The sequence below is a fragment of the Xenopus tropicalis genome, chromosome 8 (assembly GCF_000004195.4).
Source record: "Xenopus tropicalis strain Nigerian chromosome 8, UCB_Xtro_10.0, whole genome shotgun sequence".
NCBI classification, from domain to species: Eukaryota; Metazoa; Chordata; class Amphibia; order Anura; family Pipidae; genus Xenopus; species Xenopus tropicalis.
The window spans coordinates 26,557,613-26,572,453 of record NC_030684.2 but is presented as its reverse complement, the minus strand read 5'-3'; the positions used below and the strand labels follow the sequence as shown (position 1 = coordinate 26,572,453).

The 14,841-nt window shown below is 42.5% G+C and overlaps 1 protein-coding gene across 6 annotated transcripts in view; it reads right to left on the bottom strand.

Moving 5' to 3' along the window:
- Positions 1 to 570: 570 nt before the first annotated feature.
- l1cam (L1 cell adhesion molecule) overlaps positions 571 to 14,841 on the bottom strand; it is a 114,558-nt gene continuing 100,287 nt past the window's right edge. For 3 of the 6 annotated variants that reach the window (XM_012967853.3, XM_012967855.3, XM_012967854.3), the window contains 11 exons: positions 14,182 to 14,401; positions 13,813 to 13,928; positions 12,919 to 13,105; positions 12,382 to 12,504; positions 11,778 to 11,957; positions 11,323 to 11,442; positions 10,552 to 10,713; positions 9,841 to 9,972; positions 8,479 to 8,551; positions 6,598 to 6,609; positions 571 to 4,319 (listed from right to left, as the gene is read on the bottom strand). In XM_012967853.3, the coding sequence (XP_012823307.1) occupies positions 4,088 to 4,319; positions 6,598 to 6,609; positions 8,479 to 8,551; positions 9,841 to 9,972; positions 10,552 to 10,713; positions 11,323 to 11,442; positions 11,778 to 11,957; positions 12,382 to 12,504; positions 12,919 to 13,105; positions 13,813 to 13,928; positions 14,182 to 14,401 (1,557 nt within the window). In that variant the 3' untranslated portion in view covers positions 571 to 4,087. 6 annotated transcript variants of the gene reach the window in all.

The window sequence follows — 14,841 nt, the reverse complement described above, 5'->3', positions numbered from 1 at the left end:
GTGACAAGTAGCTGCTACTGAGCAGCTTCGCATGTTTTTGCCCTAAAAGTAGTGGAATAGTAGTGAATAGCACTCCATAGTAAGAAATCCAAGTCCGGCTTGGGACTCCTCCAGTTACATGGGAGTAGGAGAAACAATAGGTTACCTGAAAGCAGTTCTAATGTGTAGCGCTGGCTCCTTCCGAAAGCTCAGACTCAGGCACAATGCACTGAAATGGCGCCTACACGCCAATATTACTGCTAAAAATAATACATTTGTTGGGTCAAGAATAAAAGTTTAAATGGTAGTGTGAATTATTTGCAATGTAAACAGTGTAAAGTACACCATAAAAATCATGACAGAATCCATTTAAAGTGGCCATACAATGTTTGGTATCTGATCTATTGGCCTGGGGGTCAAACGGACAGAACCTTTACAAACCGCCATACACAGTATGGGCAGGTTTTTGTTGTTCCCTTCATTCGGGCCATCAGTATGAATGATTGGAACCGCAGAAAGAGAATTAGGAGCATACTGCCCCCGGCATCCCGTCGAGGCCCCCCATTTCCCCACAGAAGCACATGATGCAGGTTGGGTTTATCATGATATAGTTGTATTTTTCTTTAACAATACCAAGCTGTAGACAGGGACTTACAGAGGCCTATACACTACCGGCAGATACAAACTTCAGAAACACTATTTACATTCAAAAAGGTTCAGTGCGGCACCCATCAGGCGCAGCTTTTGTTTCATTTTTTTTATTTTAACCCCTTCGCCACCAGAAGTGCCTGCAGCCTACACCCCTGGCTGCAAATATAATCCATCGACCCCGCTGAGGGCTGGAGGGAATACGCCACTGATATGTCTGCCAGCATTGCCAGGAATACACTATTATATGCCCATAGGGTGACCCTGCATGGTGTACTCATATTCAGTGAGTTTTATATCAGCCTGTGCAACACTATTATAGACAAAAATGTGCATATTCTGTAGTAATATTGGCAAATACTAACCTGTGAGGGACAGTAAAACAAATAAGTGCATTTGGGGGCCACTGATTCAGTGTGCAATGTACAAGATTGCCTGTGTTGGTGTAAAGCTTCCTTGCTATTTGGTGCTAGAGATTCCAGCTTGCCCTATGTATTCAGACTTGTTGAACAGCAGCACATTCATGGCCGGGGAGCTATATTAAGCATTTACACAATACTTCTTACAGCATCCTCACATGCTTTTGGGTTATTTTTAGAAGATAAGAGCCTAAAAAAATACATAGAATTATTCCTTTGCCATCTGCGCTGTACCAACTTGTCATATTTCCTTCTCCACAATCTGGATATTATACAGTGAGGGGGAGAGCGTGGCACAGTTACAGGCTTAACAACGTGATCGCAGTTACATAGTCATCTGCACCTTCCGCATGTTCTACGGGTTGTGTCCTAATGGGAGGCTTTCATTCCCAAATTTCTGGGCTAAAAGGGCTGTTCAGAACCAGTCACAAGGGCCAGGTAAAGCTCTTGCTGCCATATGCAATAAAAGGCACTAAGTTTGCCCAGCTGCAGTAACCCATAGCAACTAATAAGGTGATCAGTAAATGCTACCTGCTGATTGGCTGCTATGGGTTACTGCAAAAGGGCAAATAATGTTTTATTACATAACCCCCAGTGTGGGCAACCTGTAGATGTAGGAAAGCAGCTGAAAGGGTTGGTAGGTTACAGTTCCAGCCCACAATACTGACATAGGTCTAGCTTGAACCTTTGCAAGGGGGATCTACTGGTTGTGACATGAAGAAGCTCACAACAGTGGTCAAAACATTGGCATTTTGCAGGTGTATAAATGATGTGTATATACAACCTGCCCTCTGCAATGAAGCACAGTGCCCCAGAGCTACCCTACAGAATGTTGGATTTTCACCAATTCGTCACAGACACGATATTCCTACCTTGGCATCCAGGTATATCCTTCGCTGTGGATCACTTGGGGGTTGCCATGGAAAAGTGGGAACCCCCTTTATCCAGCTTAATACACAAGTCTGTCTGTGTTTCCTGGCAATGCTGCTTCCTCTTAGTGTTTGGACATTTTCCAGTGGTTATTCCCTCAGACCCCCCTAAGGATAAGATGTAGACTTTACACCCATGTCAACGGGATGGGAGACAGCGAAGGTGGTTACTCAGACAGTGGACGATAATGATATCCTTTATATATACAGCACCTCTGTCTGAGGCGGGGACCCTGCTGCTGCTCGGTTTTTCACAGGGGGGACAATACCTAATAACAGGGTTCCCCCAAGGCCCAGGGAGATTAAGGTGGCTGGGGTGGAATTAATGAGCTTCACAATGCACCAGCTCCTGAGGAAAAAGACTGTAGGAAAACATACTGACATTTGGTCCTGACACCTGGAAGAATCCCATACATTAAGTGTCACGGCTCAAAATGGCCGCCAACAGGTGGGTCTGTGTGGGAATCATAACTCTTTCTGTTTGGGGTCTGTTTACAAAAAACAGAAAGTTGTAAATAAAGGGGTGCAATATATCTGGCAAAGCAAGCAGCCCCAAAAAAAAAAACATTTGTGTCCTTTCAGGGAAGAACCCCATTTTTATACATTTTTATAGGCTAAAATAGGGCAAAATTTGGCAAAATGGTGTTCTTTTGTTAAAAATTAAATCTTTGTTGTTTTCAGATGGCCCACTCATATTATCTGCTTATGCAGGTCTTTTCTTGTAGGATAAGGTGCCTAGAATGGCAACCGGAAAAACGAAATGCCTCATTCGCCTGCAGTTTTTGTGAACCGACCCCCTTGTTTTATTATGCATCATGCTAAAACCCTGTTATTACCACGTGGAACCCCACCTTAAGCACCAGGGGGAGCAATAGACTTCATTGCACCCCAATCTGGTCCTAAGGAGGTTTTCCAGCCTTGTTGCTAGGAGACATGAGACTACATCTCTCAGGCTAGCATTTCCTAGCTCTGTTTGCAGCATATAGGTGACCTTTACAGATCCTGAGAATGAATCCTGCATCGTATCTTACAGCAAAAATATAGAATTACTGCTCTTGCGTTTGGCCCTGCCATGAATTCTGGACCATAAAGACTGGAAATGGTGTCCATTGATCCTGGTGAGCTAGATGAGTGTCAATGGGTTAATGCGGCAACCACCAAAGCCATAGTCATTCTTTCGCTCGTTGTACCAGAGGGGCCTGCTGGAACCCACCCAGTTGCAAAAGGGTTAATACCAACACCCTTACAGGCAGACAAGGGGTGCATGTAGAGAACCCCTATTGCCATTGGCCTGTAGAGCTGTAGGAGAGCAGAGGGACCCCTGGTTTCAGCCTAACATTGAGTAGGTTGAAAATAAAAGGGGTCATTACCGCAACGAGAAGCGCAAGGTTTTTTGTTATCTTTGCTCATTTTTGCATTCAGCACATTTACGTACACATTTGTTCGATTTTTTTTTGTTGTTGTTTTTTTTTTTGTATGTCTTTATCATTTGGCCGGCTGCACGTAAGATAGTAATAACCAATGGAAAGGAGTGGGGGTTCTTGGATATAGACCCCCCCCCAACGTCATGGGAAGAGAACATCACAAATAAAAGACAACATAGAAAAGGAACACACCTCTTCTGTGGCAAACGTGAAAGCAGAACTTGGCGTGAAAGAGAGAAATGCATTTTTTTGTCTTTTTTTTGTCTTTTTACTTTGGTTTTTCGTTTTTTTTTCTCTCCTCGTGGTTTTCTCCTCAGTCCTTTTTTGTCCGTTCGTTACTATTTTATTTTTGAATAAAAATGAGAACACTGGCACACATCCTGGGCAGATGGCATTTGAAGCCACCCATCCATGTTTTTTTTCCTGTTATGGTCCTTGTTTTATTTTTTCTTGATTTCCATTTACACACATGGCACTGAGCTGCAGTCCAAAGAGAATGTAGCAGTTCAACCACTTTGGTGCTAGAGAGTCTATAAAGGTTATGGGCTAGATACCCCCTCTGGCACCAAATTAGTTAGATGGCGTGCAAGCAAAAAATAAATTCTCCTTATCCATCCAGTTTCTCCTGCCACCCCGATATTCAACCTAAAACATCCCCGATGACCCTTCTTGGTCCCCATGACACACTCTATTCAACTGCAACGTTGGGGTTGACCGGAGAGGTTGCTCCAGAGCTCTCATTGCCCCCTGTTGGCTCCTTCTCCTTTTTGCCACTGTACTGGCCAATGAACGAGCCATCTTCATTGAACTGGACATCCACGCTACCACCATAGTCGGCCAGGCTGTCGTCACTGCCTAGTTGCTTGATCTCCCCATTGAGGGAGGGCTGACTGCTAGTAAAAGGCTTCTCGTCATTGTCACTGTGTTACAAAGAAGGAAACAAAGCAAAAGGTTGAGGTTCCTGCTCTTTGGCCAAACAGACTGGAAGTCTAAGCTGTTGACTTGAGGACAGTAATGCTAACTTGGAAACATGCTATCCAGTTATCCTCAAGCGTATGACTAACAGGACAGAAATGGGTGATGTACACTGTGTATAAGATATAAGAGCACCTAAAATATGTTACATGGAGAGATGCACTTACAGCCACAATGCAGACAGAAGGAGACAAAGATGTTATGGTGTAACAGTGGCTCTATGCATTCTGGTTCAGCAGTAACACTGACATTTACCCCACTGGAGTTGCCTAAAATCTAACTACCGCTTGGCTAGTATGGATAGTGGCCAGGCAGGTTACTACAACAAGGGCCACCAGGATGCCAATTGGCCAGTTACATGCAGCATGCAAAGATGAACGCCAGTGTAATAAGCAGTAGCAAAGATTCAGTAGGCTCAAATAGCTGATGTGCCAACAGCAGATCTAGCAGGGGATTATAGGGCAGTTATGCTCTCCTTGTGTTAGCAATTTAACACAATATATCTTTACGGCCAACACACTGTCAGAGGGTAACTAAAATAACTGTTCACAACAGGGGTTTATGGATAAAACTAAGGGGATATTAGCCTAAAATTGCATGCAATGTATCCGTGGCCAACATGCAGCAGGCTAATAAGTATGCAGTTAGCAGCATACAGAGGGGAAAGGAAAGAAAATCTAGTACTCCTCCTCTTTTGCCCAGTAGATTTAATCCCATTAAACCCAGTTAAAAGCACAATGGCCACCCAGTAGTACTTGTTGTACCAGTTGGCTAACATTCTGCTGAGATCTGCTCAACAATCTACCAGAGGTCAGATACCCTATTATATATATATATATATATACATATACATATACATAATTTTATAAATATATATATATATGGACAAGTGGCCATTAACTCCAACTAAAATTCTAAAGCATTTGTGGTCAATCTGCTAAACACCCCTTTAAGCCAGGCTAATAAACAGCGAGCCTGGTGCCCTATTTGAAATGCCCTTGAGTGGGCAAGTGGATGGACACCCATTAATTGTACACCCTAGCATCCATCAGACCATGACCCCTATTCAGTGTGTTTAATGTGTTACCCCATTCGCTGACATTGGGCTGAAATGCCCAACGCTGGCACAGAGGGCATGCAGGGTGGCAGGGCACTGCATTTTACCTATGTCTAGTGAAGGAACTGCTGTAGAAGAGACAAGACAAATGACACAATGACAATCACAATGGCACAATGGAGCATGTTACCAGAATGCATGCAAACACACACCGCCAGATAAAATCACCCACCCAGCACCATCATATGCACATATTTCACGGGCTCTGACAAACATATCAAGTGGCATTTGATATGAAGATGGTGGAACAGGTCTCGGAACCCACTGAAGGATCCAGAGATCTGGAATCGATACAATTATATATACCTGTGGCTGCAATAGGGCGCCGCTGTCTAGGACTAGGATTAATGAGAATCAGTATGGCAACTCATATTCATTAAAATAAAGGAGATACATGGCTTACTGGGCATAATAATCAATGCCAGTATGCTCAATTTAACAATTCCTCCAATGCCACTTGAATACATGAACACCAGAGCCTATAAGTATGTTAACAATTACATACAAATGTAAGAACCCCCACAGCGACCCTTCTCTACAAGGCGATACCCCACATTTCTCATGTGATACCCCACATTTCTCATTTAAACTCATTGTATTGAAATGCAATGAACGAATCATGGGTGAACTAGGTACCCACAAACCCACAGGGTGCGGCTTCTCTTCCTTCTCATCTCCCATGAGCACTATAATATAGACTGAAACAGAACAGTGTTGCATGAGATGCCCTGGTAATATCTGGCATGCTGCTCTTCTCATACAGTTTCCCTGCGTAATGCAACAGGGTCAGTGATGGTTCCACCATTTACTGGTTCTGCTGGAGTTCTGTAATGCCACTGTCTTGTTCCAATCCTGCGTATGCAATCAGGATTGGGATATTATATAAACCACCAATCAGAATTGGGCAATTCTCTTGCAGAGCACTGCAACTGACCAATCAGATTTGGATGATTTGCAAAACACCTGAATTATCGTATCAGAATAAAAGGTGCTTGCGTATCTGACACCCGTTCAAGTGGCACAGAGTCACCCCCAGCGTGAGAAATGTGTGCGTATTTTTCGGCACACACCTTTACTGCCATTGGTTTGGTGAGAGAGCAGCTTACCTTTCTAGAGATCTGAGAAGTAAGCATGGAAAATAGAATGAAGGACAAAAAGCATAAGGATGAGCACAGCAATTGTTCCAGATTATACAAAGACACAATGAGAATAAGGGTCAATACATATCTTAAATATTTTACATCTTTCCTTTTAACTGTCCATGATGCTAAAGTCTAGATTTATATTGGTAGCAGAGGGCAGTGATTCCTGGCTCCTGATAGTAAATTGTGTTATGATTTCCACCTTTGCCAGATACCCACTGCTTTGTACATATTGTTAGACATTGCCTGCCCGTGAACTTCCCTTGATGCCTGCTCTCCTTTACTTTCAACACTGGGTGCAGGGTAGGCAGCAAAGTGCAATAAACACATGCACAGTCCGCCATGTTTTCTGCACTTTGTGCCACAGCCCCCTACCCATGAATACAGCACTTCCAGCATTTGGAAACTCTGTATTTACTGTGTATATTCGCCCCATGTCTCTGTGTTTTTCCTCCGGGTACTCGCCACACTCCAACAACATTCAGGCAGGTTCATTGGCTCCTGATGAAACTAATCCTATTGATTAGGATTGTAAGATACCCTGGGGCAGGGATTGATTATAAGGACAGGGAGGGTGAGACTAGATAATTCTCTGTCTTCTTACACACTATTCTCTGCAGAGAGAGTAAAGGGGAGTTATGTAATAAAAGGCACTAAGTTTGCCGAGGTGCACTAACCCATAGCAACCAATCAGCAAGTAGAATTTAGTGGTCACCTGTTTAAAAGTAAACATTTAATTGGTTTCTGGCTGTGGGATACTGCTACTGGGCAAACTTAGTGCCTTTTTATTACATAACCCCCTAAATGTGAAAGTTTAATGAAGAAACAAACAAGGTAGAAGCCCATGTATTGTATTTGCCTCGTGTCGGATATTGCCCTTTGGAGTTGCCATCATTAATGGGCCACTGTCTATGTTGGCATGGCTTATGGCATGGGGTCCCCTAATTCTGACACTTCCAGCTGACATTCCTGCAGGCTTTAATGGCTTCTTTAAGAACGTTGTGAGAACAAATAATTATACATTCAACTGTAAAAAAAAAATGAAATGCAACTTTTCTCAGTTTCTTTGCTCCGGTTTTGATTCCGCTTCTGTTCCCACAATAACTTTAATAGCTTCAAACTGCCAACAAGCTTTTGTATAATTTTGTATAATAATCAGCTCCATATGGAACAGCAGGGTTTTCTGCCCCATAGCACAGAAGGAGGAACTGCACTGATACAGTCCTTGGCAACCCTTCCCTCACAGCTTACATTCAGTTCATTGGGCTTTTTTTTGCAGCAGGAGGGGCATAGAAGGGATTTCTAACCTCCCCAGCAATAAGACTACGTATATATATAATATATACTGATTTTACTTTTATTAAAGTGGCACAAACACTACACTGCCCCCTACTGGCTTTAGAGAAGGGTAACCATAATGGGAACTGTCTATTCCAGTCCATATGCCCTCCTCTTGTCTATAGACTGTTAGACTACAGAAACAATGTGTCATTGCACAGAAATGCATCCATTTATATACTATGCAAGAAAATAGTGTGCTCATGTATGCTAGGGACTTGCCCCAGTTTCCATTTTCCCCCTTTTTGGTGCACAAGAAGGGTATATAACTGGGTGGGGGTTAGGGTGGACAAGGAAGTGGCTTAATTTGTCCCATTTTGGGAAAGTTAAAAGTTAGATGGTATGCACTATTTACACTGTCTGCAAGTAACATTAATTGTGGTGGTGGCAGTCACACTGGAATTCTGGGAGGAAATGTTACATTATGGGGGACAAAAACCATGGGAAATTAGTTTGATATATTTCCTCTTTGCATTCTTTTAGTAAATGAGCCCTTAAGATTTCTACCTGTATTCCCCAAAGGTTTCATCCTTCATTGGCCGTGCTTCAGAGTCCCCTTGAGTATCTTCTTTATCCTTCACTGCAGGGATGTAAAGGGCACATTACATTGCCACTCATTTACGTATGTCTTATCACCATTATCAGTCTCCACCCCTCACATTAGAACAAACCCATTTACCCAGTGTTCCCACTCACGCCACTGCCTTGGATTTTATCACTTTCTCTTTCCATTGGGCATTTACCAGTGACCTCTCTCCTAACTCATGTTTGGATTTTCAAAGCTCCACTTCCTTGTAGCCTCCCTCATTATACTGGGATTTTATCACGTCCCCTTTTCTGTTTCCCACCGCCATGTTGACCATTTCCCCTTCGTAGCATGGGTATCTAATGAGATTATATTTAATAGGATACCCAGCCACAGTGTAATGTCTGATATAAGTTAAACTTATGCTGAAAATACATTCTGCCTATTCCGTTAAACGTGAAGGGAAGGGCCAATTTGTTAGGCACCCCCAGTGATTATTATTGCTTCCTGCAAAGCTCCTAGGGACAGAAAGCAGATGGCATCATGGCCCTCACTAAAGTAGTACCCTGAGCTGGTGCTTTTGTAGCACAGGTCCACGGGACCGGGTCACAGAGGGAAGTGATTACAATTACATAGGGGTATGTAACAAACTGGCAGCCCCATTAAAAAAATTATATTTTTGGGGGTTTATTTCTAATTTATAAATCAGTAGCAGAGCACAAATTTGGTTTTACACTTCATATCTTTCCTGTAATTAGTGGAGTTAGTTAAATATCATGAGCTCTGTATAAACAACCTCCTCACTTCCCCCCTTTGACTGTTTTGGCTTACAGATAAGATGCAAGTGTTAAGGTTATATAGATGTATATTAATTAAACTGCATATAGTATACTAAAGAATCATAAAATTCAAGTAGCATGATATTACCTAAACTGTGTATTTTGTGGATTTGTATAACCTTAACACAAGGCATTAGGCAAGGGGTTTACCTGTGAACTTGTTATATAGTATCTAGAAGAATTAAGTCTAAAACAACTGGACTTTTCTGAGTTTTTCTTGAAAACGTTTCACCACTCATCCGAGTGGCTTCTTCAGTTCAAATGACTGGTAGGGAATTCCCCGGTATTTAAACTCTTGATGGTGCACCCTAAAGACCCTACACCCAAGCACATGAAAAGTAATGTGGTCTATGCTGTCCAGTGTAGTGAAGAGTGTTATATACTTGTTATACTGCCCCTTTATACCATGCAACATACAGAATAAGAAAACCATCTGATAGTTCCACTTTAGCTGTTTGGCTGAAGGGTGAATGGAAGACAAGGAAGAGCTGGCAGGTTCCTTACCAGAGTACTTTCCTCCTTTGCTGCGCTTGATAAAGCACAGGATGAGCAGGATGAGCAGCAGGACTACAATGGCAGTGATCAGTGCAATAAACCAGCCTTCATTGGGAAATCCTCCCTGTTTTGTGGGAATTGCTGTAATAAGGAAACAAAGAGAACACTGTGTGGTTAGCAGAGGAGTGCTTGGGCAGAATGTGTTAAGTTTAATGTGTGTAGGGCTCATTTACCAGGAAAAATGCAGTTGCAAAAAAAAAACCCTATTCATTAAAGGTTCTTGCATCTAAAGGCGCCCCTTGTAGTTCTGCAGAGTTCTTTAGTCCATCCTGCCCTTTTTTGTGGATCTGGTGCAGTGCACCTATTGACGCAGGGGGCACTTGCAGCAAAAGAGTTTAGTGCGGACATCATTTTGACTCTGAGCACCAGATGTAACAAAATCCAAACAACAAAGATTTGCAGTGTCTGATTTGCTTACAAGTACAAGAACAAATGCATGCATTTTAGTGCGTGGACCGCGAAAACCAGCTTCTATATATATATATACAGTAGTGTATAGTTATAGTGAACTAGTGATACTGATAACTGTATGTGTCCCCCATGAATACAATACCCTCCCACTGGCCCCCTTTTCTCTACTTTTCATTGGAAGTGCCTAACAAATTGCCCCCCCAACAAGCTCTAAACAAGAAGAACAGTGCAAAGCTCATTGGCTCTCACCTGTTCCACTGGTTTGTACCATATCACTCCAGATTTCAACATGCTGAGTGTGATTGAGGGCCATAAGGCGTATGAAATAAAAAGTCCCGGGGAGCAGGCCGCTCAGCTGGAAGGTCGAGTCGGTGGTGTTCACTGAACCATAGTGGCGCCACAATAGTTCACCTTTAGAGACAAAAGGCACATCCTCATCCAGTGTCTTTCCTTAACTTTCAACAATGGATTCTGTTTCTACAGTCACTAAGGCTACTGATCATCCTCAACCGGAGGTAAACTAAAGAATGTGGCAAAATAATATCTATAGTTATTTTTAATAATAATGCTGCCTTGCAGCATGGCAAAACCCTAGCTTTCTTGATCCTTTGGAATGGCCTCTTTCTCTAAGTCTTGTGGGACATTGCACTACTGTGATAGTGATACCCCCCAAGGTAAAGGGACCTGCCCATGACCATTTTTAATGTAGAACATCCAAAGAATACAGAATTCGATAAGATGAGTTTACGTGGGTGTTGGAACCTTGGCCACTATTTCTGCTGATCCAGAGGAGGATAACAGAAGCCCATCTGAAAATGTATCTCTATTTTACAGGGAACTATTGCTTCCTGACTTGAGAATAGGGCGATCTGATCATTTCCTGGTGTCAGCGTTCATTTAGATTTATTAATATCAGTATTTCCTTCCAGTACATGTCTGCACTACTGCCACCTACAAACTCCTGCTCACTCCCATTCCCAAACATGCCGCCCATCTCAATTATGGCTGCCTCTCACTCACTGGATTTGTTCCTGATCTCCACTCTGATCTCTGCATTACTGGGCCCCTCCAGTTGCATCCAGTTTAGTGTGACCACGTTGTCCCCAGTCTCGATACTGACATTCAGCACAGGAGGAACCTCTGAACAAAAGAGAAGGTGGCATTATAGGTATATCCATTGCACTGGAGTGAGAACAGAGAGGTTGCCCTGCTATAGAACATTCACCCCTAATATCATGCTGACTGATGGTCAGACTCCACCTCCCAAACGTAAACTGTCATTAGACCCCAAGATATACTTTGTAGTCCCACCACTTCCTCAGTCTTCCTCTTTTACATCCAATAAGTAGAAATACTTACCCTATCATTAGCAAAAATATTGGTACCTTAGCTAAATATTCTGAATATATAGCAACCAGTCCTTCTCTTTTGGTTACCCCTGCTATAACCGCTGGCACCCAAACACATAGTCTCACCTATCTCCTGCATAGTGCTGCCCTCCACCATAACAGCTTCACTCTGTCCCACTGAGGTAGTGGCATACAAATAGAACCGGTAGGTGTCTTTGGAGCTGATATTTGAAAGTGTCCAGTTTTGCTGCGTGGGATCATTGATGGTTTCAGAGAAGTACTTTGCTCCAGTGTGAGTTTTGTTCACTGGCAGGGAAATAGAACAGTACAGAATGTTTGTTAGTGACACATAAAAAGAAGTGATATAATTGGATTACTTATGAAATGTTCCCAGTAATTTAGTTATGTCACCCATTGGAAGTACAAGTTTCATGATATTTGCTCTGGTCACCCTTAAAGAGTGATGACTACACGGTAACCAGCCAACCACCACATTCTATGGCTGGCGAAAATATCAGATTCACTCTATTTTAATATCTATTATTTAAAGAAAAAATTGGATTCCCATGATCATTAGTTCATTTTCCTGCAGGACTGCCAGTGCACCACTCCAGGGGTGTCTATCATGCCCCCCGCCATGGACACATAATTCAATTTAAGTTAAAAATATGTATCGACATTATGTAGTTGCACGTAATATACAGAGACTCCGGCTCCAGGTTGTACTTACCTATCTGATGATAAATCTCGTATCCTGTCAGAATTCCATTGGGAGTTTCGGGGGGGCCCCATATGAGTGTCAGTGATGTGTCAGATTGGCGCTCCAGCCGTAAAAATGAAGGTGGACTTGGCACTGGAAGGAACATCGGTATTATACAACATACTACTTGCCCCAGGAAACTGGTACCACTCACTAAAAGCACTCTGCCCTGTGGAGAGGCTACTAACCATGGCAGTGGTAACTTATTGTTTCCACCAAGGTTGCAAAATGATGCTATATAAAGAAGTGGTTATGGTGACACCGACTACAGAACACATTTGGACCACCATACCATAGTACATCCTATTTAGGACCAGTTATGGCACCATTCCATGCTTAGTGCAGGGGTAGCATTTATAGTTGGTTCTATCACATAGCAGTCACAACTGATACCATCCATCAGTCTCTTATATGTGCCTGTATGACAATATTAATCACTTCCCTGGTCCACCATGGTGGCTGCCACAAGGGGTTTTACTATCAGCTTTCGGTCTTGAGTAGTCTTACCTCCTTCATCAGTGCGTATCATGCGTGACTCGCTATGCTCCCCCTCCCCCTTTCCGTTTATGATGGCGACTTCCACTGAGTAGTTGCTGTAAGGTTTTAGCCCGGTAATTAAAGCATGTGTTGTGTTACCATGGACCAGTAACTTGCCAGGGTGCCTGTTGTGCCCGTTATGTCTGGTATAGTATACCTAGGAAAAATGACAACATAGGAAAACAGAAAAACCTCACACGCATACACATATATATATAGAATAATGTACCCCCTATTGTCAAATATAAGGATATTGAGTAGGAGAAGTCAATGAGTAGTTTCATGACCATATAATGGTACAAGGGTGCTATTATACAGGTTATGGAACTCCTCTATATCTTCCAACATCCTCAAATTTTACAACAGTGGGTACATTAATTATTATAATACACAAGTTTCAGTCAGTCATGTGACAGAAATGATATCACTAAGCACTGATTTAATGTTATTACTAAATGTAATTGCAGTTAGAACCAATGTCTATCTGTCCCTATCAATTCTGACCTCTGCTCCATTGTTTCAAGAGTCAAATAACTTTGACATCAATGGAAATGTTGAATTCATGGATAAGGGAGAGATGGTTCCAATTACTTTTTATTGTGTATAAAAAGAAGAAATAATCATTTTTGGCTGGGCATCCCCTTGTGTACCAAGTAATACATATAAACCAAATGAAGCGTAAGTATGTAGGGCCTGACACAATTCATTTGTTAAATATACACCTCATACGGACAGTGAGTCTCTAGCACAGAGCAGCCCAGGGGAAAAAACATGGCAACTGGATTCATTGGGTGGGACTTTCACACCCCCAGTAAATAAGGCTTTCTTTGTCTTTAATTTTTTAATTATGTAAATGTTTCTTACCATAAATCCCTTCAAATGACCGTTTAACCCATTCTTCTGCACAGGCAACCATGCAACCTTGATTGCACTCTCGTTCATAGCTTCTAAGCCAACATTCTCAGGGGTAATGTCAGGCACTAAAAGGAACAAAAATGGTAAGGTGACTCCACAGGAGGTTGAAAACGCCCTTGACTAGTGGGCAAGAAGTAAATTCATGAAACAGACAGAAGAGTATAATGCAGTGGGGGGGGGGGGGGGCTATTAGGACGTATCTTTCTCTCCACTGGGGTGGCTTACAACATTTCTCCATGTAATTCATTTTTGGAATAGGTACTGCAGATTAAAATTAAACAATCTGATACAGATGTAGAATGCTACAACTTTACTTACTGTCTTCCCCGGAATGGCCAATGACGGGTTTGGGTTCAGTAGCTCTGCCGATATCATTGACAGACTGGACTATGATCTCATAAGGCTCAAATATGCTAGTGCCTGACACAAGGACAGGGGGGCTATCTGCTACCACTTCCTTCCACTCTTCTTTACCAAGTTGCCTCCATTTTACAAGATATTTGAAGCCAGGGCCATTCCAGTCGATGCCTTTCAATGGCTGATAGATGAAAAGGAAGAGAGTACAAAGTCAGGTGAGTAATTACTAATATTTCTGATGGTCACCATTTCTTTAAAGTGATACTAACACAAAGAGGGATATGTAGCTTCAGGAGGCCAAGGGAATCAGTACAATACAACTTTGCTGCAAATGATAGCATAAATGACTACCATTGAGATATGCTGGTTCAAAACCAAATCAGCCTTTACTATAATTTCAGCTTCTAAGAAAATGGTCCCAAACGATGGGGCATCAGGGGTCCAAAGAACTAGTTGACAGGGTGTAGACTGAAGGCCAGATAGGGTGATATTTGGGGGAAGACGTTTACTTGCTCTCTAAAATTCCAACCAGCTATATAATGTGATTCAGCTGAGCCCCCATCCAATGACCTGCACCCTTAGCCATACAATGTACCTTCCACCGCGAAGTTGAACCATACA